At 37.1% G+C, this 25,828-nt stretch overlaps 1 protein-coding gene and 1 gene segment (V, D, J or C); both read left to right on the top strand.

The window, feature by feature from the left end:
• The window catches only part of LOC141556155 (immunoglobulin lambda variable 9-49-like), a 1,090,947-nt gene that overhangs the window by 157,506 nt on the left and 907,613 nt on the right, over positions 1-25,828 (top strand).
• LOC141556015 (uncharacterized) lies at positions 602-23,992 on the top strand. Its single transcript, XM_074289458.1, has 2 exons — positions 602-721; positions 20,896-23,992. The coding sequence occupies exon 2, from the start codon at positions 20,946-20,948 to the stop codon at positions 22,794-22,796; it is 1,851 nt and encodes a 616-aa protein (XP_074145559.1). The 5' UTR covers positions 602-721; positions 20,896-20,945; the 3' UTR covers positions 22,797-23,992.

The raw sequence follows: 25,828 nt of genomic DNA, 5'->3' as shown, positions 1-25,828 counted from the left end.
GGCCCTTTCCACGAGGAGATGACTTCCAGGGGTCGTGTGACGAAAAGCGCCGCCTGCAGGCAGAGAGAGGCTGTGGGGACTGGGGATCACAACATGGCATTTTTGGTTGTTGTTTGCTTGCACTTTGTTTTTTCTCATTTTTCCCTTTTAAATCTGATTTTTCTTGGGCAGCTGGATATCTGTGGAACCACTTAGAGAAGAGTTGCACGTGTTTATCCTATATTGGATTACTTACCCTCTAGGGGAGGGAGTGGAGGGAAAGATTTGGAGCACAAGGTTTTGCCAGAGTGAATGTTGAAAACCATGCCTATGTTTTTAAAATTTTTTTTAAAAGTATAAAAAAATGGAGCATTTTGGCCCCTCTCCTTCGTTTCTAGGACCTTTCAAGTATCTCTACCAGTGACTTAGTGATGACCTTTAAAGCCTTCCCTGCCCCCACCTCCGCCCCGGCGGGCTCAGAGCGGGGAGCCCCCCACCCCAGCGGGGTTCCCAGGGGCGGGGCTGCGCGCGCTCGGGATGGAGGATGGCCCCACCCCTCAGAGCGAGGCCCGGCCCGTAGCGCTAGGGGGCGTGTCCTCGCGGAGGCGCGCGCGCTCCTGCACTTGATCGCGCGCTCCCGTGCTCGATCCCGCTCTCGCGGTGCTTGGCTCGGGAGCTCCCTGGTAGCTGTGCCTGTCGAGGAGCTCGCTCTGTCCGGGCCCGGGTCCCCGCTGCTCGGCTGGTGAGTCCTGGGAACGGGGCCGGGCGGACGCGGTGGGTGGCGCCATCGTTACCGCGACCGCGGGACCGGGGCCGGGGGGCAGCCGAGCGGGGCCGAGGCCCGGCCTGGGTCGGGCTCCGAGGGGCGGCCGGGCCCAGCTCCCTCCCCTCCCCCACCTGTCCGACCCAGGGCGCTTGCGCGGCGCGGCGCAGCAAGAAGGGGCGGGGGAGGGGAGGGGGTTTCCCTTCCTTTGCCTCCCCCGTTCTCCCCCGTCTTCTCTCCTGACCGGGGCTGGTCTCTGATCTTACTCTTCGTCATGAACTTTAAACCACACGAACATTTCTAGAGCCCCCACAGAGCCCCGCCCCCCGTTGGATTTTGTGCTTTTTCGCATGTTAAAGTGCCCCCTTTTGGGGCGGGGGCAGCCTTGCGAGCAGCCTGGCCTGCGGCTGGACCTCCCCCCCCCCCACACCGTTTAGTTTTCTTTCCTACATCGCATCCCCCGTGATAATGCCCGGCATGCCGTCCAATCACTGAGAGTACACTTTGCAGGCCTGAAAACGTCCCGAGAATTTTCTGAATTATTACAAACACACACTTAGAGATGCGCACCCCTCCCCCCTTTCCAGAAGAGCCTAACCCTGAAACTACCTCGGGCCCCTGCCTGGGTCTGTGCCTCATCCCTAAAGTGGGGATAGTAGTTCCCCTTCAACCACTGAGTGACAGTGAACGTCAGTTACTGTGTGAAACAGGGCTTCCTTAAGTCAGTTTCCTGTAAACAGGCCTTCCTTAAGTCAGTTTCCTGTAAACAGGCCTTCCTTAAGTCAGTTTCCTGTAAACAGGCCTTCCTTAAGTCAGTTTCCTGTAAACAGGGCTTCCTTAAGTCAGCCCCGCACCAGACATTCACAGGTGGCCAAGATGTAGAGCCGGAGGCGCGCTGGGACCCGGTCCGGATCCGTGCTCTGTATTTGGTAGGAAGAAGACCCGAGTTCTTTATGCTTTCAGCAGGTGTCTGCAAATCTTCGCCTCAGTTTCCTCATCCGCCCTCAGAAATCTCCCTGAGCTTCAGAAATCACGTTTTTGAACTATTGTGTAACCCTCCGCCTATGAGCTCTTCCTGGTGGAAAAGGGGTTCCCACGCGGGGACAGCTTTGTAGCTGGAAGAGACCTCATTTCTGAGTTCAACAGAGCAAATGCATGAATGTGGGCACTTAAATGGAAGCAGAAATGGGGAGCTCATTTGCGAGGGCTCTTGAGTCATTTCCACCTGAGAATCTTTGACCTTGTGACCCTGTGCCCAATTCCTGGCTTACCATAAGGAGGTTGAGCCCCAGAGAGGGGCAAGGATTGATTATTGGACCAAACTTCCCAAGGAAGAGAGGCCCGGAACCTATTTCCTTTTGATTCTTGATCGAGTAAATCCCCTTGATCTTGTAAAATTGAGGGCCCAAGTGTCAAGTCACTGCACTAGCTACTTGCTGTGGGGATAACTAATTTAACATAAACATATTTATTTAGCATAATTTTATTTAATATAAATTTAACGCAATATAATGTCGGACTTGCTATGTACCGAATTCCTTTGAGAGGAAGGTTCAGAATTTAGATAAGGTAACCCGACTCTAGGCCAATCATCTAATAATCATCTAATTTGGGGATAGAATGTATGTCCAAAGTACACACAGCATAAATACAGTAGAGAATTAAAAACATAAGTTTTGAAGTCAGAGGGAGAAATTACCATCCAGAAGTTTATGGAGGAGGCACTCTTTGAATTGGGTTTTAAAGGCTGGGTAGGACAAGAAGGCTGACATTCAGGACTAGGTGACAAAACAAGGCAAAAAACAGCGTTTTGAGCATAGAGTAGTTGTCACTTTTGGCTAGAGCAGAGTGAGCCATAAAATGGGGTGATGCTGAATAAATATTAGGAGATTTGGGAGATTCTTTACCTGAAGACCTGATGCTCTCTTTCAGGTTTGCAGAGTGCTCTATGTCAGAAGTGGTGTGAGGATTGAGGTAATGGGATATATTTGTTGACTGAGGAAGTGAAGTGTTAATGATGAAGTTGTCAAGGGAAGAACTTTTAAGAGAACTTTGTGGGGAAGAGTGAAAAAGCTGGTGTAAAAGGGAGTAAAGAGGCAGGGCCGAGGTAGGGAGAGAACTTGGTGACTTGTGAGTCCAGAGAAAGTGGGTATATAAAAAAGAGGAGATGGCCTCTATCCTTGTCAAACAGGGACTTTTCAGAAGACAGATTTGGTGATGACCAGGTAATTTGGTGACCTTTGAAGAGGAAGTTTCAATAAAATGGGAGACACCAAAGGTGTATTTAAGTAGCTTGTTAGGGATTGAGAAGAGAGAGCATGGTAATGAAGTGGGGTGACATTAAGTACATACAGATTTTTCAACATATATGTCTTTTAAAAGAAATCAAGAGCCTTTTAAAAAAGGATTGAAATCTGGACATGTTTGTAGACAACCAGAATCCAGTGGGAAGGGTGAGATTGAAGATTCATGAGAAAGAATGATTCTTGTACCAGAGCATTTAGACAAGTCTATCACAGTTGATCATCACAATCTTGCTGTTGCTGTGTTTGGTGTTTTCCTAGTAAATATAAACCTTTCAAGACCTTTCTAAATCTCCTATACATGTTTTTTAATAGAAGATTATTCCGTAACTTTCATATACAACTTATTCAGCCATTCCCCAATTGATGAGCATCCACTACATTTCCAATTCTTTGTCACCACAAATAGAGCTATTACAAACATTTTTTGCATCTGTGGGTTCTTTTTCCTCTTTTTTTATTTCTTTGGGATGCAGACAAAGGGTATGCATGGCCCTTTGGCCATAGTTCCAAATTACTCTCCAGAACTCTCAGTTCACAAATCTACCAACAATGCATTAGTGTCCCAGTTTTTCCACATTCCCACCAAAATTTATCAATGTCTTTTCCTGTCATTTTAGAGAAATTGATAGGGTGAGATGGTATCTCAGAGTTGTTTTAATTTGTATTTCTCAAATCAACAATGATTTTGCATTTTTCATATGACTATACATGATTTTAATGTCTTTATCTAAAAATTGCCTATTCATCTCCTTGGACCAATTATCACTTGAACTACTTGTATTCTTATAAATTTGAGTCAATTCTCCATATTTTAGAAATGAGACCTTTATCAGACACACTTGCGCTATAAAAATTGTTTTCCAGATTTCTGCTTCTAATCTTGGCTGCATTGATTTAGCACGTCATAATGTTCTCTATTTCTTGTTTGGACATAAATCTTCTCCAAAGTTCTGATAGGTAAACTATCCTTTGCTCTCTTAATATGCTTATATTATTATCCTGTATACCTAAATCTTGTACCGATTTTGACCTTATCTTTATATATAGGGTATGAGATGATGGTCTATGGTTAGATCCTGACATGATGTTTTCCTATGTTCTCAGCAAATTTTGTCAATTAGTGAGTTCTTATCCCAGAATCTGGAGTCTTCGGGTTTATCAAACAATAATTGATTATTCTGTCTTGTGTATATAACTATTTTATTGATCCACCTCTCTTTCTTAGCTAGTACTAGCTGGTTTTGATGAATATGGTAGAGGAAACTCCTGTTCAAGTACCATTGGGTCTTCTTCCTGTCAGTTTTGGAGATGTGATCTGTTTGGGTTGTGTGTGTATATGTATGTGTATGTGTTGTTGTTGATGTTGTTTGAGTGGTTTTTTAAATTTAATGATGGGTTAAGAGGTTACTGTTATAATTTTGAGAAGAAAAGTTTTGCATCTCTTATCCTGACAGAGGATGAACTTTAAAATACAGAGATACATTTTTGTACATGGATAATATGAATAATATTCAAGTCACTCTCATTCTCTCTATTTATGTATTCCTTCAAACTGTTACAGAAGAGTTACAAGTATCATTTTCCCATGTAGGAATGTAAACAATTTAACCTTATTGAATGACTAATATGACTCCTCTCTCCTGTTTATCTTTCTGTACTTATCTTGAATTATGGATTTAAAAATCTTTTTTGGTCAGTTCTGCTTTTCAAGGCATTTTTTGCCTCATTGGATTTTTGTGTATTCTTTGCCAAGCTGGTTGACTCTTTTTTCATGATTTTTCTCTCACTTTCTTTTCATTTTTTCATCACTCTCATTTCTTTAACCATTTTTTCTTCTGCATCTTTTAACTTGATATTTGAAATCCTTTTTGAGCTTTTTCATGACCTGAGACCATTTTCCTATATTACTTTAAGGCTTTGAATGTAGCAGTTTTCATTTAAGTTCATGTTTTGAGCTTTCCTGCCACCATAGTAACCCTCAGGATTTTTCCCTGCTGTTTGCTCATTTTGCAAATCTATTTTTTGACTTTTAGCTTCATGCTAAAGTGAGATTGCTTTTCAAGGGTCACTTTCCAAGCTTCAGCTGTTTTCAGAGATAATTCTGAGGATTTGTACATTTTCATTTCTCCTAAGGTAGTATTGTCTAAGGAGAGGTATATTTATTATTCCCCTGGCCTGCTCTGTTCTGTGAGTCACCACAAGAACTCTTTTTTCAATCTGGAACTATAAGATCTGGAACTGTTCCAGTTCCCCTTCAAGTAGCAGGCTGTGGTGTGTTAGTGCACTTGGCTCTGGGACTGAGACCTAGGACTGAGACCCAGATCCAAGTATGGGCAATGCAATAGAGTCTTGTCCCTGTGCCAGCAGAGGGATCCCTGCACTTTTCTTCTAATCAGTTGTTTGAGTCCCTTTACCATCTGTGGGTTGAGAGATATGGAAGCCACCATTGCCATCACTGGTTTAGTCATCCCCCAAGGCATACTGCTGGTTTCCTGGGATGTGACCTGCATGAGACTGTGTTCTATTCTCACCCAAGTACAACAGATCTTTCATATCAACCTTCTGAGTTGCCTGGGTCTGGAAAATTGTTTCACCCTGTCATTTTGTGGGTTCTGTTGGTCTAGAATTTGTTTTGAGGAATTATTTAAGGGGATTTCAATCGGTTTTGGGAGAGCTCATCTTAGCTTTATTTGCTCTTTCCCCCATTGGAATTTTTTATTTTTAATTTGCTGGGGAGCTGTGTTGGATAAAGAGAGTCACTGCTTAATTAAAAAAATAATTTTGAAAGTTTGAAAAAAAAAAAAAAGGAAAAGCTTTAAAATCATTGCTGTGGAGAGGTTCTTGTAGGGTGTCAGTAAGAGGAAAAGGATTATGGAGCTGAAAGGATGTTCTACTCCAGATTTGTGCATTGTAAATCTGTAGTAGCTTGAGTCATGTTGCAGCATTAGAAAGAAGGAATGCTCATTATGACCTAGCCAACAGATGGTTGTCTAGCCTCTGCTTGAGGACTTCCAAAGAGGGTCACCATCAGGGTTTGGGAGGGCTTTTTTCAGGGGTGCTCAGCCCTTGGGGAGGAGGAGAAATACATGCTTAGGTTTCTCAGACTTGGCGATTACCTGATTTAGAGTTGTGGGAAGCCATTATTAACCAAGCACTATTTATTAAGCATTTAGTATGTGCCAGATATCCTAATAGCTGCTGGAGATGCAAAGAAAGGTGAAAACAATCCCTTTCTTCAAGGAACTCACAATCAATTTGCAAACAACTACTTTCAAACAAGATACAGGATAAATTGGTGATACTCAAAGGAAAGACACTAACCAGCATTAAGGGGAATTAGAAGTGGCTTTTGGTAGAAAGTGGAGACCTGAAGGAAAGCAAGAAGTAACCTAAATCCTTCTCATGTTCCAAGCATTGTGCTAAATATTAGGGATTTAACCACGGCAGATGCTAGCATTAACTGGCTTGGGAAAGGCTTCTTTCAGAGCTTTTATAAGATGAAATGAAAAAGACCAGGTGGAAAAGTTACAGTTGGAACTTCTTTCTTCCTTTATAGGAAGCTTCCCTTGGTGGAGTCTGCCCAATTGATTAAGTATAGGGTTTGTTTGTACAGAATTGTTGGCAGGTTGTTTGCCTCTTAAAACTGTAAGCTCCTTGAGAACAGAGACTGATTTTTACCTTTTTTGTATCCTCCAGACTCAATACAGCATCCAACACATTGCTTAATACATATTTATTAACTGTGTAAGAGAAAGATGGACAAGAGAGGAAGGATTTTCCTGTATGTTTTAATAAGGAAAATGTGGGATTCACAGTTTGTAAGGCATAACTTATCTAAGAGCAAGGGCTTCTGGCTGGCTTAGGGAATAGAATAATAGGAACTAGGGTCTGCTCCTGTTTCTTAGCTGCTGATGGTGGGCAGGTCTCCTTAACTCCTTTGTGCTTTCTTTAGGCAACACTCTGAAACTCTCTCTTTTTTTTTTTTTATTTTATAATTATACTTTTTTTTGACAGTATATATGCATGAGTAATTTTTTTTTATAACATTATCCCTTGTATTCATTTTTCCAGATTTTCCCCTCCCTCCCCTACATGACAGGCAATCTCATACATTTTACATGTGTTACAGTAAAACCTAGATATAATATATGTGTGTAAATCCAATTTTCTTGTTGCACGTTAAGTATTGGATTCCAAAGGTATAAGTAACCTGGGTAGATAGACAGTAGTGCTAATATTTTACATTCACTTCCCAGTGTTCCTTCTCTGGGTGTAGTTGTTTCTGTCCATCATTGATCAGCTGAAAGTGAGTTGGATCTTCTCTATGTTGAAGATTTCCACTTCCATCAGAATACATTCATACAGTATCCTTGTTGAAGTGTATAGTGATCTGTTCATTTCACTCAGCATCAGTTCATGTAAGTCTCTCCAAGCCTCTCTGTATTCCTCCTGCTGGTCATTTCTTACAGAGCAATAATATTCCATAACCTTCATATACCATAATTTACCCAACCATTCTCCAATTGATGGACATTCATCTTCCAGTTTCTAGCCACTACGAAAAGAACTGCTACAAACATTTTGGCACACACACGACCCTTTCCCCTCTTTAGTATGAAATTATCTTTATACTTGGGTCTAGTTCCAGGTGGGTACAAGGAGTGACTTCAGTTGAAATCATATGCTTAGGGTAATATATGGTGATGATGAGGATAGAGATGATAAAACAGCATTTAGAAAGGCTTGATTTTTTTTTTTTTTACTAGATACATATATTTTATTAAAGCTTTTAATTTATAAAACATATGCATGGGTAATTTTTCAACCCTTGCAAAACCTTCTGTTCCAAATTTTCCCTCCTTCCCCCCACACTTTTTCCTGGCAGCTAGTCCAATATATGTTAAATATGTTAATATATGTTAAATCCAATATATGCATACATAGTTATACAGTTATCTTGGTACACCAAAAAAAATCAGATCAAGGAAAAAAAAAACTGAGAAAACAAAATGCAAGCAAATAATAAGGTAGAAATTTGCTTACTAAAGTAGGTAATCCTGATCCATGTCAACTTTAGGTAGTTAAGTTCTTTCTTAGATCCTACTTCTTCTTTTTTAAATAGTAGCTTTTTATTTCCAAAATCCATGCAAAGATAGTTTTCAACATTCATCTTTGCAAAACATTGTGTTCCAAATTTTTCTCCCTCCCTTCCCCCCACTGGCTCTCCTAGACAGCAAGTAATCCAGTGTATGTTAAATATGTGCAATTCTTCTATACATATTTCCACATTTCTCATGCTGCAAAGAAAAGTCAGCTCAAAAAGGAAAAATGTGAGGAAACTCCCCTCCCCCCCAAAAGCAAACAAATAACAAAAAAGGTGAGGGGAAAATAAAAAAACAAAAACAAAACAAAAAAAAAAAACAACACTTTGTTGTGATCCACATTCAGGAGCCATAGATTCTGGATGTGGATAGCTATAAGATCATTGGAACTGGCCTGAATAAACCCCATGTGCAAAAGAGCCATGTCCATCAGAATTGATCATCATATAACCTTGTTGTTGCTGTGTACAATGTTCTGTTAGTTCTGCTCATTTCACTCAGCATCAGTTCATGTAAGTCTCTCCAGGCCTCTGAAATCATCCTGCTGATCATTTCTTGTAGAACAATAATATTCAGTAACATTCATATACTATAACTTATTCAACCATTCTCCAACTGATGAACATCCACTCAGTTTCCAGTTCCTTGCCACTACAAACATTTTTGCACATGTGAGTCCTTTTCCCTCTTTTATGATCTCTTTGGGATATAGATCTAGTAGAGACACTGCTGGATCAAAGGGCATGCTCAGTTTGATATCCCTTTGGGCATAGTTCCATATTGCTCTTCAGAATGTTTGGATCAGTTCACAACTCCTCCAACAGTGCATTTTGCCTTTCAGTGTATTCTAGTTCTTTGGTCATAATTTCCTTCCTTCTCCACAGATCTCAGAAGTAGACTATCCTTTGTTCTTCTAATATCACTCCTTAATGTAAATCATGAACCCATTTCAACCTTATCTTCGTATCTGGTGTTAGTGTGGGTCAGTGCTGAGTTTCTGCCATCCTAGTTTCCAATTTTCCTAGGCATTTTTGTCAGATAGTGAATTCTTATCCCAGGAACTAGGGTCTTTGGGTTTATCAAACACTAGATTGCTATAGTCATTGACTATTGTTTCTTGTGAATCTAAGCTATTCTACTGATAGACTATTCTATTTCTTAGCCAGTACCAAATGCACAAATAATTTAGATCTGGTACAGTGAGGTCATCTACATTTACATTTTTCTCATGAATTCCATTGAAATTATTGACCTTTTGTTCTTGCAGATGAACTTTGCTTTTATTTTTTTCTGGCTCTATAGTTTCTTGGCAGTTTGATTGTTGTGTCACTGAATAAGTAAATAATAATTTAGGTAGGATTGTCATTTTTATTATATTATCCCGGCCCACCCATGAGCACTTGATATTCTTTCAGTTGATTAGATCTGTTTGTGTGGAAAGTGTTTTGTAATTGTGTTCATATAGTTGCCGACTTTGCCTTGGCAGGTAGACTCTCCAAATATTTTATATTATCTACAGTAATTTTAAATGGAATTTCTCTTTGTATTTCTTGCTGTTGGACTTTGTTGGTAACATTTAGAAATGCTGATGATTTATGTAGATTTATTTTGTATCTCTCAACTTTGTTACAGTTATTGTTTCTAATGGTTTGTTGATTCTCTAAGTGTACCATCCTATCATCTGCAAAGAGTAATAATTTGGTTTCCTCATTATTTACTCTAATTTCTTTTTCTTTTCTTACTGTTAATGCAAAAATTAAGAATATTAAATGGTAGTGGTGATAGTGGGCAACCTTGTTTCACCCTGATCTTATTGGCAGTGGTTCTAGTTTATCCTCATTACATATGATGCTTGCTGATGGTTTTAGATAGATGTTACTGATCATTTTAAGGAAAACTCTTTTTATTCTTATGCTCTCTAGTGTTTTTAATTGGAATGGATTTTGGATTTAGTCAAATGCTTTTTCTGCATCGATTGAGATAATCCTAGCTGTTAGTTTGTATACTGATATAGTCAATTACGCTATTAATTTTTCCTAATATTGAACCAGCCCTTCATTTCTGGTATAAATCTGTTTGCTCATGATATATTATCCTAGTGATAACTTGCTATATAATCTCTTTGATAATATTTTGTTTAAGATTTTTGTATCAATATTCATTAGGGAAATTGGGCTATAATTTTTTTTCTCCATTTTGACCATATTTGGTTTAGGTATCAGCATGATATTTGTGTCTTACAGGGAATTTGGTAGGACTCCTTTCCCAATTTTTCTGAATAGTTTGCATAGTATTGGAATTAATTGTTCTTTAAATGTTTGGTAGAATTCACTTGTAAATCCATCTTCACTCTGGAGATTTTTTCTAATTTCTTTTCTTTCTCTAAAATGGGACTATTTAAATACTTTTTTTTCCTCCTCTGTTAATCTGGGAAATCTTTATTTTGGTAAGTATTCATCCATTTCTCTTAGATTATCAGACTTATTCATGTGTAGTTGAGCAAAATAGCTCCTAATTATTGTTCTTCATTTCCTGTTCATTGGTGGAAAGTTCACTCTTTTTATTTTTGATACTAGCAATTTGATTTTCTTTCTTCCATTTTCTACTCAAATTTATTAAAGGTTTATCTTGTTGGTTTTTTTCATAAAACCAACTCCTACTTTTGTTTATTTCAACTTTGTTTTCTTTCAACTTTGTTAATCTTGTTTATTTTCAGAATTTCAAATTTGGTATTTAATTTGGAGGGTTTTAATTTGTTTTTTAGCTTTTTTAGATGCATGCCCAATTCATGGTCTTCTCTTTATTTTATTTAAATAAGCATTTATAGATATAAAATTTTCCCTAAGAACTGCTTTGGATATATCCCATAAATTTTGGTGCGTTGTTATTTTCCTTCACTTGGATAAAATTATCCATAGTTTCTATGATTTGTTGTTTCACCTACTCATTCTTTAGGATTAGATTATTTAGTTTCCAATTACTTTTGGTCCATTTTCCCCTAGCCCTTTATTGCACATAATTTTTGTTGCATCATGACCTAAAGAAAGATGCATCTATTATTTCTGCCTTTTTGCATTTGATTTTGAGGTTTTTATGCCCCAATAATACATTGTCAGTATAGGTTCCATGTATTGCTGAGAAAAATGTATCCCCATTCAGTTTTCTCCAAAGGTCTATAATATCTAACTTTTCTAAAATTCTATTTACCTCTTCAACTTTTTTCTTGTTTATTTTGTGGCTTGTTTTATCTAGTTCTGATAGAGTGAGGTTGAGCTCATCCTACTAGTAGAGTTTTGCTGTCTGTTTCTTCTTGCAGCTCTCTTTAACTTCTCCTCTAGGAAGCTGAATGCTATACCATTTGTTGTGTGCATATATATATATATATATATATATATATATATATATATATATATATATATATATATATATTTAGTATTTATATTACTTCATTATTTATGGTACCCTTTAGGAAAATATAGCTTCCTTCCTTATCTCTTTTAATTAGATCTACTTTAGCTTTTGTTTGATCTGAATCAGAATTGCTATTCCTGGTTTTTTTTTTTTTTTTTTTTTTTTGTTGTTGTTGTTGTTGTTGTTGTTGTTGTTTTGTTTTTAATTTCAACTGAAGCCTAATTGATTTAGATCCTGCTTCTTCGCTGGGTTTGCCAGTTAGTTCCTGGATGTTAGATCAGCTTAAGATTTATTTTTGGTGTATTTCATTTAGAAAGATGCTTGAGTATCCGGAAATATCTAGGACCTTCCAGAATTTGTCATTCTAGAGCAGGGATAGGGAACATCTAGTTGTTGGGCTGCTGAAACCAGTGAAATCATTTGTTCCAATCCTGCCAAGGGAACCAGACGTGATGGTGAGCTGAAAGCTAGATACAAGAACCTCTCACTGCTTGAATTTCTAAGTTGATAATTTTGTGTGGTCTACAAATGTTATAAATATCCAAATGGCCCTTGTCAGAAAAAAAGGTTTCCCACCCCTATTCTAGAGATAGAAGTCCAAGCTTCCTGCACACTATTCCTCTTAAGTGACCTTCCTCACCCCCAGGGATATAATTTATTTTTTATTCCATTACTCCATCACCATCTGACCTCCTTATATGTCTCCCCTTTGAGCCTCAGGTCCCACTCTCTTTTCCTGGAGATTGATCATTCAGGATGAGCCCTCTGAGCTGTGTACTGGATTTACATTGTTTGGCAGTGGGGTGATGCAATAGTATGTCAATTTTAGGGAGATTTCTATACTCTCTTCTTAGAAATGTGCTCTTCTATACCTCCTCTTCTCAGTGAAGTTGCCTTCTCTATCCATTGCCCTAGATTCAAGGTCTCTTTTTTTTTAGAGGCCAAAAAACTAGACTGGGACAAATCTCTTCCCAGACAAAACTTTTTCTCTAATTTGACTCATCATCTTTTTTTGTTCCTCCCTTGGTTTCCATGTTATTGGCACTGGGGTATTCGACTGTCCCTCTTAGAGCAGCTGCTGTCTCTCTACCTTCTCTGCTTTCAGGCTTGCTTCCTTTAACTCACATGCCATCTTAGTCCTTACCCTCAGCCACTATAAACAAAATCCAGCTTACTAAGCTTATAGATAGAACAATTAGCACATCCCAAATACCCTCCCTAACAGGAAGCAGCAGATGATCAGTTTGGTAATTTCTTGAGAAAGTACCCCAAAGAAAGTGACTGAATCTTGGAAGCTGTGAATGATTTCTGGTTGACCTTTTCCTTCAGAATCTCCTAGAAATGCCCTTTGCTACTACTTCCTCTTTCAGTAATTGAAATCTACTTTTTTTCTTCTTTTTTTCTTTTTTTTCCCTTTCTCTTTTTCTTAATTCAATTTGTAACTTCCCAAAGGATGGCAGGCAGTTACAAAGTTAAAAATAGTGTAAAATAGGCCAGTGGAATATAAAAACCATAGAGAGACTATTCAAAAGTGCACAGCATAGAAGGTAAAAAGAGCAGTCCCAGGCCTTTCAATGAGCTAGTTACTATTGTTGGACACTGAATTTATTTGTTAGTTTCTTGGCAACCCTTTGCATCATGTAGTAGTCATTGGCCAATCTGACAAAGGAACCTGCAAAATCAACTGTAAAGACTTTTTTTTCTCCCATGAACAAAATTCAGTGTACACAAAGGCTGTTTGGATTACGCTAGTATTTAGCTTCTTTGAGAATTGAGTACAGAATATTAAAATGTTCCCAGTAAACAGGAAGTGGCAAAGATCTTCCCTTTGGGGTCAAGGGTACTTTGGTTTGGGAGTTAACTGGTGTTCCAGGTCCAGTGTACCCTCCTGTAGGGCTCTCTTGGGAACTTTGGTGACAGATCAAGGGCCTGTTCAAACTGTGCCTTCTCATACACAGTGTGATCCTCCTGCCCAATTTACTGCTTTAGGGGCTTTCTCTTTCTTCCTCTTTTAACTCCAAGTGGTTGGACTGGGTAATTTTGAAGATGTTATGGTTCTAGAATCACTCCAGGTATCTGGGAAAGAAAGTGGCCGAGACAAGACTCCTCTTATTTTGCCTCCTATTATCCTGGTTTAAGAGAAGCAACTGACTGGTGCCATAGAGGGCTGGCCTTAGAATCACAAAATGTTGGGTTCGAGTTTTACTTCGGACACTTATCTGTGATTCTGGGCAAGATACTTTAACTCCTGTACGTCAGTTTCCTCTAAAATAAGGGGATAATAATAGTATCTGCTTTTAAAAGTTATAATTATGATCCAATGAAATACCATGTATGTTAAAGCATTTCACAAACATTAAAACTTTGTAAATGCAATTATAATTATGATGCTATAGGTTTTGAACTTGAGAAAGTCTAAAAGAAGGAGTACCTAACATCCTTTAGACTTTTATTCCTTAGTGCTAGATGTTTTAAGGCAACTTAAAAAAAATACTGAAATTCTTTGTTTCTTGAAAGTGAAAACTGCGTGCTTTATATGCCAGTTTTAAAGGTCATTCTTTGATTAAGAACCATTTATTGAACACAGGGCATTTTTTACTTGGCCCTAGAGATACAGAGGCAAAAAAGTCCTTACTTTCAAGGTGTTTAAAATAAACAGGCAGAGATGTTTATATGTGTTTGTGTTTAGGATATTTACAAAGTGGATACAGAGTGATTATGGAAAGCTTCCTGTAGAAAGTGGCACTTAGACCAAACCTTTTTTTTCCCCTTTTTTTAATTATCAATTTTTTTTTATTTTCAAAGCATATCCATATGCATAGATAATTTTTAACATTCACCCTTGCAAAACCCTGAGTTATAAATTGTTTTCCCACCTTTCCCTCCAATTCCTCCCCCAAATGGCAAGTAATCCAATATAGGTTAGATATGTTCAATTCTTCTATACATATTTCCACATTTATCATTTTGCACAAGAAAAATCAGATCAAAAAGGAAAAAAAAATTGAGAAAAAAACGAAAAAAAGAAAACATAAAATAAACCCTACTATGTTGTGATTCACATTCAGTCCCAACAGTTCTCCTTCTAGATGCTTTCTCCATCCTAAATGTATTGTTACTGGTCTGAATCATCTCATTATTGAAAAGAGCCAAGTCTTATTAGAGTTGATCCTCACATAATCTGATTGTTGCCATGTACAATTTTCTCTTGGTTCTCCTCACTTTTCTCAGCATCAGTTCATGTGAGTCTCTCCAGGCCTCTCTAAAATTATCCTACTGATCGTTTCTTATAGAACAATAATATTCTATAACATTCATATACCGTAACTTATTCAGCCATGCTCAAACTGATGGGCAGCCACTCAATTTCCAGTTTATTGCCACTTCAAAAAAGGCTACTACAAACATTTTTACATGTATGGGTCCCTTTCCTTCCTTTATGATCTCTTTGGGACACAGGCCCAGTAGAGATACTGCTAAATCAATGGGAATGCACAGATCTTTGGGCGTAGTTTTAAATTGCTCTCCAGAATGGTTGAATCAGTTCACAACTCCACCAACAATGTATTAGTGTCTCACTTTTCCCACATTCCCTCTAACATTCATCATTATCTTTTCCTTTCATCTTAGCCAATCTGAGAGGTCTGTAGTAGTATCTCAGTGTTGTCTTAATTTGCATTTCTCTGATCAATAGTGATTTAGAGCACCTTTTCATGTGACTGGAAATGGTTTCAATTTCTTCATCTGAAAGTTGACAGACCAAATCTTGAAAGGAACTAAGGATTCTAAGAGATAGAGAGCTGAGAAAGGAGGATCAGAATTCCAGCCTATGACTCAGCTGGTACAAAGGCATAGACATTGGGAATGGAGGGCCATATTAGAAGTCCAGTTTGACTAAACTATAGAATAATTGAAAGGGACTAATGTATCATAAGGCTGGAAGGCTAGGTTCAGAAGAAAGCTAGGGGTTGGCTGGCTGGAATGCTGGATCTGAAGACAGAAAGAGCTGAGTTCAAATCCAGTCTCAGACACTAGCTACGTGACCCTGGGTAAGTCAGTTAATTTCTCCTTGTCTTCGTTTTCTCAATTGTAAAATGGAGATATTAAGAGTACTTGCTTCACAGGGCTGTTGTGAGGATCAAATGAGAGAAAATTGTTCAAAGCACTTAGCATAATTTCTGGCACGTAATAGATGCTGTAAAAATGCCTGTCCCTTTTCCTTCTGTCTTCCTTCAGCACAATTTATAAAAGGGCTTTATTTAGCAAACTAGAGCTAATCTTTGGCCACAAGAGTTAATCGAATAGGGTAGGGAATCATCTAACCATTGTTTTAGAAAAGTTACTTTGACGCATGCTTGGGTGATGATTGTGTTGAGTCTTGGGGAAGAGAGACCTTTTAGGAAACTGGTAAGATAATTGTGCAGTAGGAGAGGAGTGAAATCCTGAACTAGGGTAGGATTTGTTGAAGAAGTTAAAATGACAAGATTTGGCAGCTGATTGGGATGTGTGAGTCTAGCAAGAGTGTGGAGTTCAGATGTGTTGGACAGGAATTAAGTTTAGAAGGGCAAAGAGCTTTTGAGGAAGGACCATGAAAAAGTGGTTATGAGCACATGAAGCCCATTTTTCTGAGAAAAGAGGAATGGCTCTTCTTAAACCCTCATTGGATAAGTACTTTGTTATAATCTGCTAGGAACAACCTTAATCTGCAAACATTGTGTGCACAGGCATTCCCCAAGATCACTCTTTACACAGAAGAACCTCAATATGGCTCCACAGAAATTCTGATTGAAAATAAAACTATATTCAAGGGCCAACCTTAATGAAATTGATATAAGGATAATCTACAAATAGAAGATAGAATTGACTTATTTGGTAAATTTATTTGGGCTTGAACATTTTCACATTAGACAATGCTTTAGAGATGCCCCAGTTGACTTTTGTTGTAATTGTTGTTCAGCCTTGTTGGTCCTGTCAGAAGTGCATGCTGCTTAAAAATGATGAGTCAGGGATAAAATCATGTTATCCAGAAGGAGAAGGATGTTTGTCTTCCGGCATTGCAGGAGGACATGATTTAGGATGATAGAATCCTGTATCTGCCAATCAGCAAGCATTATACTAATCACTTAACTATGTTCCAGATAAAAAGAACAGAGGGGAAAAAAAATATGTTTTTTTAATTTTCAAGTACCTCATATCTTAATGGGGTAAACAAAATGTCAACCTCATAATAAAAAAATAACATTAATTATTATCATTTTATAATATATGTGGTTTAATAATGGGGGGGAGCCTCTTATAAAAGGTGGATTTCAGCAAGTCTCAAAAGTAAGCTGGAAGTGGAAGTGAAAAGGGAGAGCATTCCAAACATGGAAGACAGTTAGTGAAAAAGTTCGAGTTGGGAGGAGTTCCTTGTGTGAAGAATAGGGAGAAGTAGTAGAGGATGTGGAAGGGAATAAAGATTAAGACTGGAAAAGTAGAAAGGGGCCCAGTTATGAAAAAATTTTCAAAGCCCAACAGAAAATTTCATATTTATTGATTAGAAGAGCTATATGGTCTAACGTGTTTTGGGAAGGGACGTCAAAGACCATCTGGTGCAGTTACCTCATGGATAGTTGAATAATGTGTGGTTCAGGTTCACACAACTAGTCTCAGTCCATTTAAGCTAGGCTTTAAACACAAGCTCAAGGTTCTGTACCTCTCATTCTCAAACAATCATCATATTGACTTTTGCTAAAAGTTCTCAAATGAGGAAGAACTGTGTCCCTCAAAGCAGCCTATATTACTCCTTGTTAGGGTATTCATTATGCCTATATTACACTTAAATTTGCTTCTGCAGCTCCTTGGCCCTCTAAATGTACTTGATGCTTCTCTTAGGGGCTAAATACAATTATAATTTCGTTGCTGCTTTGGTCTTTTTCTTCTTCTCCCAATGCTTAAACATAGTTTTTTTTCTCTAGTTTTCTCTCTATTTCTAGTTCTTTCAGCTTTTCATATGGCATGAACTATCATGGATCCTCATCATTTGATTACATGCTTCTAGATAATTTGTTGTTGTTTAGTCCTTTCAGTCTTGTCTGACTCTCTTCATCCCATTTAGGGTTTTCTTGGCAAATATACTGGAGTGGTTTGCCATTTCCTTTTCTAACTCATTTTACAGTTGAGGAGCTAAAGCACAACAGGGTTAAGTGACTTGCCTAGGGTCACACAGTGTCTCATTCTGAATTTGTACTAGAACCTCATCACACTCCAGGTCTGACCCTCTAGCCACTATTATCTCCTGCCCTCAGGGAAGGTAATAGGGATAAACAGATCTGCTATATATAGTATAAATCCTTTCCCCTTCTACTTTAATTTTTTTTTTTAAACATTTTTGAGTTGCAAATTCTCTCCATCCCTCTGGCCAACTCTCCCTACCCATTGAGAAACAAGCAATATGATATCCATTATACCTCTGAAGCCATGCAAAACATTTCTATAATAGCCATGTTGCCAAAAAAAAAAAAAAAAAAAAAAAAAAGTTTCAATCTGTATTCAGAATCCATCAAGTTCTCTTTCTAGAGGTGGAGGACATTTTCATCATAAGTCCTTTGGAATTATTATGGATCATTGTCTTTATTGAAGGGCTGCTGTAAAATTTTGAACAAGTGTTAAAACCAGGAAGGTTTTTGAATTATAAATATCTTCAATTTTTTAAAAAGTAGGATAGAAGATAGATCACTGATCATCCCTTTGACAGAATACTGGAATTCTGGAATTTTCCCCAATAATTGTAGTCTACTCACTGATCTCTAGTTTGAAGACTATTTCTTACTGATTTTTGTGGTGCTGTTGCATAGTGGGGAAGTTATGTTTTGGCTTTTCTGGCTAGCTTTTTCAGATCAAGAGATGGCCTTTGGTAAATCATTTAATGTTTCATTCATCATATACCTCATGTAACAGTAACCTAAGGTAACTTTAAGACTAGAAATTGCAAACAAGAATTTCCAGTCTTATTGGTAGAGGCAGTTTGCTTACTGTGAAGCTCCTTATCCTCTTAAAAAGAGTCTGTCTGAATGCTTCCAAACCTTCTCCTCCACCCCCAATAAGTCCCCCAAACTAAATGGGTACATTTAAGTAATTGATAACCCCACATATATAACCAGTGGGTATAATCTCCCTTGATTTATGGTAATTAATAAATATCTCATAATGTTCTTATGAAAAAGATGGAGAGATAAGGATGTGAATAAAACATGGACTAAATAATTGAAGCATTTAATATATTCGGACTTTTGAATGGTTGCACTTAAAACAGTTGCTGTGATTCAGTGTAAGTTGAGCAACAGGTCTCCAGTAGAGTGTCTAGTGATCAGTATTCTTTTAACTTTTTTTTTCGTTGACTTGAATAAAGGCATAATTGACAAGATGATCAAAATTGTAAATGATACAAAATATAAAAATATATTAAGGTTGGTATCCAAAAGGATTTTTGAACTGAATCTTGGTTCAGTGGATAGAACATTAACGTAGGGCCTTGAAGAGCTGAGTTCAAATCCTTTCTCACATGTCAGTTAGCTGTTTAACCATAGCATTTAACTGCTGTCTACCTCGATTTCCCCATCTGTAAAATGGAGATTTACCTATCAGAGTTGTTGTAAGGTCATATAAGACAATATTGATATAAAGTGCTTTGTAAACCTTTAAGTGCTATGTGAATGCTAGCTATTGATTTTACAGATTATCTGACAGCTATTTGCTAGATGAATTAGAAGGTCAAGAAATGGGAAGGGGGCAGCAGATTTCTCATCTCTACCAGATGAGAACTCCCTTTTCTTTAGCTGATTCCTCAGTAAACTTTGCCAACATTCCTCACTAGTGTGTTCAACCACTTTTTCCCACTTCTCCCTAGATTGCCTAGTGTCCAGCCCACAGCCTTTTTTTAGGCATTGTCTCTCATTTCCTTATTCTACTCAAATGGTAGCAGTTCATGGTATAAAGCCCTTTTCATCACTTTAGTGCATAGATTTACATTGTAGATTTCAGAAATGAATTATTCCTTAATTTGTATCACTATTAAATAGAATACATCAGACATTTTGCCTTTACCTACCGTTATGCCTAATTCCCTAACCTGGAGAGACACCTAACATGGTTCATGTCAGATACTGCTGGAGAGAGCATTTTGGAAACCTGATGTTCAAGAAAACCCTTTCTTGCATGTGGAAGAAATACAGAATTAATTAGTTCTATTGTTCTTCTTTCAGTGTTTTCTTAACTCTTATGGGTGCATCCATGACCAATTCAGGGAAATTCTGAAACCTGGAATCTTAGGTCAGAAAAGCGAATTTCAATTCAGCCTAACCTTGAAAACTTCTCTGTGTCATTCAGTCCCCCATATTCCATCCTTTCTGTCTTTTCTTCCATTTCCCCTCAATTGAAAATGAAAAAAAAAAAAAAAAAAAAAAAAAAAAAACCGGATCTCTTGTCACAGTTATAATTTAGTTAAGTAAAATACATTTCTGAAATCTTGCATGTGAAATTTTTTCCCCCAGTTTTCTATTTCCCTTATCATCTTGGCTGCATTATTTTTGTTTGAACAAAATCTTGTTAATACAATCAAAATTATGCATTTTATCTTTCATAATATTCTAATTCTTCTTTGACCATAAATTTCTCCCTTCTCCACAGATCTGAGAGGTAGACTATCCCTTTTTCTCCTAATTTGCTCATAGCATTACCCTTTATGTCTAAATCATGAACCCATTTCAATCTGTTAGGTTTTGGTCGATACTTATTTTCTGCCATACTATTTTCCAATTTTCTAGCAATTTTTGTCAGATAATGAGTTCTTATACCAGAAGCTGGAGTCTTTGGGTTTACCAAACACTAGGTTACTATCGTAATTGACTGTTGTGTCTTATGAACCTATCCTATTCTACTAATCAACTCTTTTTCTCAGTCAACATCAAATAGTTTTGATGACCACTGCTTTATAATGTAGTTTTAGTACTACTGCCAGGCTACATTAATTTGCAATTTTTTTTTTTCATTTTTTCCATTGAAATTCTTGGCTTTTTGTTCTTCCAGGTGAATTTTGTTGTTATTTTTCCTAGCTCTGTAAAGTATTCTTGGCAGTCTGATTGGTATAACGCTGAATAAGTAGATTAATTTACGTAGAATTGTCATTTTTATTATATTAGTTTGGCCTACCCAGGAGCACTTGCAATTTTTCCAATTGTTTAGACCTAACTTTATTTGTGTTGTTTTGGGTTTTTTTTCTTTTTTTGTTTGATTAGAAGACTAGAGCAGAAACTAAAGTTATTGTGGGATAATGACAGTTTTTTCTTTCTTTCAGATTGGCAGATCAGATCTGTAAAAGGAAGTTTACTCCAAAGCTGGGCTCCTATGGAAGAATCATCCCAGGAAAAATTGACAAGTGATGGTCCTTGTGACTCTAAATTGAATGAAACCTGGGAATATGAAGCCAGGTTAGAGGAGGAGCAGAGTGATGAAGAGAAAACGCAGCATGTAAAAATCATCCAAAGGAAAGCCCCTAGTAAGTTGAGAAGCCATGAATATAATAAATATGGCCGACTCTTTGGTGTAGGACCAATTCTTTTCCCACAGCAGAGAGTACCCATAGGAAAGAATCTCCCCAAATATGATACACACAGAAAGAGCTTGAGACTCTATTCAGATGTAAGAAAATACAATAAAATTTCCTCTAAGAAGATATTTTCTAAATATAATGATAGTGGAAAATCCTTCAGTTTTCATTCAGATCTTATTGAATATCATAGGCTACATACTGGAAAAAAGCCCTATGAATGTGGGAAAACCACATTATGGAGAACACAGCTTATTCAACAGCAAAGAAGTCATACTGTAGAGAAACCTTATGCATGTATTGAATGTGGGAAGGCCTTCTGCAAGAGGACACAACTTACTCAACATTTCAGAATACATACTGGAGAAAAACCTTATGAATGTACTGAATGTGGGAAGACGTTCCGACAGAGTGCACACCTTACTCGCCATCAAAGAATCCATACTGGAGAGAAGCCCTATGCATGTAATCTTTGTGGGAAAGCCTTCAACCACAGCTCTTCCCTTGCTTCCCACCAGAGAATTCATACCGGAGAGAAACCTTATGGATGTGATCTGTGTGGAAAAGCTTTCAACCATAGTTCTTCTCTTGCTTCTCATCAGAGAATTCACACAGGAGAGAAGCCTTATGAGTGTAATGAATGTGGGAAAGCCTTCCGTCAGAGCACAGAACTTACTAGACATCAAAAAATTCATACTGGAGAAAAACATGAATGCACTGAATGTGGGAAGGCTTTCCACCAGAGTTCACACCTTACTCGACATTTGAGAATTCATACTGGAGAAAAACCTTATAAATGTAATGAATGTGGGAAGACCTTCAATTATAGTTCATCCCTTGCTTCTCATCATAGAACTCATACTGGAGAAAAACCTTATGGGTGTATTGAATGTGGGAAAGCCTTTGGGAAAAGGACACAGCTTATTCAACATTGGAGAATTCATACTGGAGAAAAACCTTATGACTGTAATGAATGTGGAAAGGCTTTCCGTCAGAGCTCACAGCTTACTCGACATCAGAAAATTCATACTGGAGAAAAACCTTTTGAATGTGATGAATGTGGGAGAGCCTTCCGCCAGAGATCACAGCTCACTTACCACCAGAGAATTCATACTGGAGAAAAACCTTATGAATGTAATGAATGTGGTAAGGCCTTCTGTCAGAGCACTGAACTCACTCAACATCATAGAATTCATACAAGTGAGAAGCCTTTTGAATGTCATGAATGTGGTATGGCCTTCCGCCTGAGTACTGGACTTACTCGCCATCAGAAAATTCACACTGGAGAGAAACCTTATGAATGCAGTGAATGCGGGAAGGCCTTCTGTCAGAGAGCAGAACTCACTGTACATCATAGAATTCATACAGGAGAGAAACCCTATGTGTGTAATGAATGTGGAATGGCCTTTCGGCAGAGCTCACAACTGACTCCACATCTTAGAATTCATACTGGCGAGAAACCTTATAAATGTAATGAATGTGGCAAGGCTTTCAATCGCAATTCATCCCTTGTTTCCCATCACAGAATTCATACTGGCGAGAAACCTTATGAATGTAATAAATGTGGCAAGGCCTTTCGCCGGAGTACAGGACTTACTCGACACCAGAGACTTCATATTGCAGATAAATCTTATGAATGTAATGATTAAAGGAAAGTTTTCCTTCAAAACATATCTTCACATCAGTTCATTAGTGAAGCGAAAAGTCTTATAAGTATTTTGATCTTGTAAAAAAAAATGCAATACTACATTTTGACATGTACTTTTGATAATGTAGTAGTAATAATGACCATTTTGTTTGATTAGAGTTTTTTGCTTCATAATACTGCCTTTATTAACATTGTTGTAGTCATTGTGTATTTTGTGTTTTGGCTCTGTTTTCATTACTTCACAGTGCTTTATATAAGCCTTTCCCCATGGTTCTCTGAATTTTTTTAGTTTTTGTTACTTCCAGCATAGTAATTACATTTCTACCAAAATTTGTTCAGCTATTTGTTTATTGAGCACGTACTTTGTTCCCAGATTTTTATTTTGCATCATGATGGTAAGAATATTCTTTGAACATCTGAGTCTTTTTGTTGTTCTTAATGCCCTATTTGTAGTATAATTCCAGAAGTGGTCTCTCAGGGTCAGAAGGTACGAGCAGCTTAGTAATTTTTCTTTCCATAATTCCAGTTTTCTATTCTTTATTGATTAAATCATTTTACAGCTTGATTAGGTGTGAAATAATCTATCCACCTTTCCAACTATATGTTTTCCATATTTTAAGATTCAGGTCATTCACCAAGGTTATTTTAATTTAAATTTTCTTGATTATTAGTGATGTTTACATCTTTCAGATGAATTTTACTAAGCTGTGTCTTCTTTAGAAAATTTCCTGTCCTTTGACCATTTTTCTGTTTCAGAGTAATTCAATCTTGCATTTGTATTCCTTTTTGGTTTTAGTTGTAATACTTTTATCAGAGATGTTTGAAGAGAATATTTTTTCCTAACATGTATCTTCTGATTCAAGATGCATTGAATTTATTTGTGCAAAGGTGTTTTGTGTTTTGTTTTGTCATTTTATTTGATTGAAAACATCTATTTTGTGTTTTATAAACTAACACTTAACTGGTTTCAAATATTTCCCATTATCCTTAGTTATGAAAGAGAATCTTCTGTTTTTTGTTATTGTTGTTGTTATTTGTTTGGTTGTTGTTGTTTTTTTAATTGTGTGATTTTGTATTAGTTGAGCCATTTGGAATATAGAATGGCATATGCTGTAAGATGATTATCTAAACCTACTTTCTCTAGACTTTCTAGTTTTTCCAGCAGCTCTTATTAAATAAAGAGTTCCTACTGCTGTAGTTTGTGTTCTTGAGTTTATCAAGTATTAGACTGCTTCTGTGTAATTACTTTTTCTAGGTTTTGTTTGTCAGGTCTGTTCTGCTGATATACTTCTACAATTTTTTTATGTAGTACCAGATAATTTTGATAACTATTGTTAATAGATTTTGAGATCTGGCATCAACAGTTACCCTTCTAATTACCTTCTTCCTCCCCCCCCCCTTATTTCCTTTAATATATCACTTTTACACAGACTTGTTTTTGAAGTTTTTCTCTCCATTATGAACTGATGTTGATTATGAGGGTTTACTTAGCAAACTCTAAAGAAGCAATAAAAAAGCTGTAACAGATAGCTTCAGTAACAGATAGGATATGAAATAAATGCACAAAATAATACTTTTCTGTATAATACTAAATGATAAGTTCCATTTGAAATAACAAAATGCATTAACTGTAAAATAAATGCACAAAAAGTACTTTTCTGTATAATACTAAAAAAAAAATCACAGGAGAAAAATTCCACTTAAAATAACAAAATTCATTAACTATGTGGAAATAAATCAACCAAATACACTTAAAGGACTTTCATAAATGAAATTTTTACAAAAATAAGTCCTAAATAATTGGAAAATGTTAATGGTTAGGCTATGTTTATAGGCAAAATAATATGTAGTTGTATATCAACGTAAATACCAAAGGAATATTTTATAGACTTAGACAATGTAAAATAAATTTTAAGGCATAAAACATCAAGAACATTTAGAGAAATTTTTAAAAAGATCTTTACATTTATGAGGTTACATAAGACATTAAGGAAAATTTAATGACAATACATTAAAATTGAACTGTGGCCACTGATTTTTTCATGTTGTTATCCGTAAGTAACTGACTGCACTGTGGACTGAAATGTGAATTATTCTGAACTTTGTGATCTATTTTCTAAAATTTGGATGCACATTGAATTATGCATGGACCTTTTTGGAACCTGTATCACATGGTCTCATGGTAATGAACAGTTAGAGGATCCCTCTTTTAAATTAATAATTTTGATTTATTTTGAACTGATAATCTACCTATTCTATATTGTTGCACCATATTACATTGTTTTACTCTTGTAATTTTTATCATTGATATTTGATTTGGGATACATTTTCATTGTGTGGTATGTTATAGTAATGTGATGGAAAAAGTTCTTGATTTGGGGAAAGAAAACCTGGTTTGAATTCCAGTTCTGGCCATTGACAACCTATGATGTTGGATAAGTTATTACCTCTTCAACCCTCAGGTTCCTCTGTAAAATGAAGACACTGTACCAAGGTGTCCTCCATGGGCCCTTCCAGTTCTGAGTCTGTGATCCAATGAAGGAGAAGTGAAACTGGAAGCTTAGGAAGAGCAGAAAAAAGTTAGGCGTTTTGAAGATTTAATAAAAGTTTGATGGATTGAAAGAAATCACCAACCACTAAGTATTGGATACTCTACTATAGCTATAAACCAAGTACACAGTTAGAGCTAAAAGTGATGTAAAGATAGAGTAGTTTGCATGATGTTCATAGGTAGTTTGATATGTCTTTAATGCATGTAGATTGTAGCACAGCTGCCATTTATAACACTTTGGAAAGCACGCTACATACATTATCAATATAATTTGATTCTCATAAGCCCGATTAATAGAATTATCTCCATCTTATGGATGTGAAAACTAAGGTTCAGATAGGTTAAGTGACTCATCTAGGATCATGTGATTGTAGTGTCTGAGGCAGAATTTGAACTTAGGTCTTCTTGCCTGCAAGTACAACACTATCCACTACACTGCTACCTCATAACTCGTTGGGACAGGAATTACATCTTTTTACCTA

This window comes from Sminthopsis crassicaudata, chromosome 1, assembly GCF_048593235.1.
Source record: "Sminthopsis crassicaudata isolate SCR6 chromosome 1, ASM4859323v1, whole genome shotgun sequence".
In the NCBI taxonomy this organism is placed as follows: Eukaryota; Metazoa; Chordata; class Mammalia; order Dasyuromorphia; family Dasyuridae; genus Sminthopsis; species Sminthopsis crassicaudata.
This window is presented reverse-complemented; position numbering and strand designations above follow the sequence as displayed.

What these genes read in the sequence shown, in the direction of transcription:
- LOC141556015 (XM_074289458.1), top strand. Translation starts at nt 20,946, where the DNA reads ATGGAAGAATCATCCCAGGAAAAATTGACAAGTGATGGTCCTTGTGAC.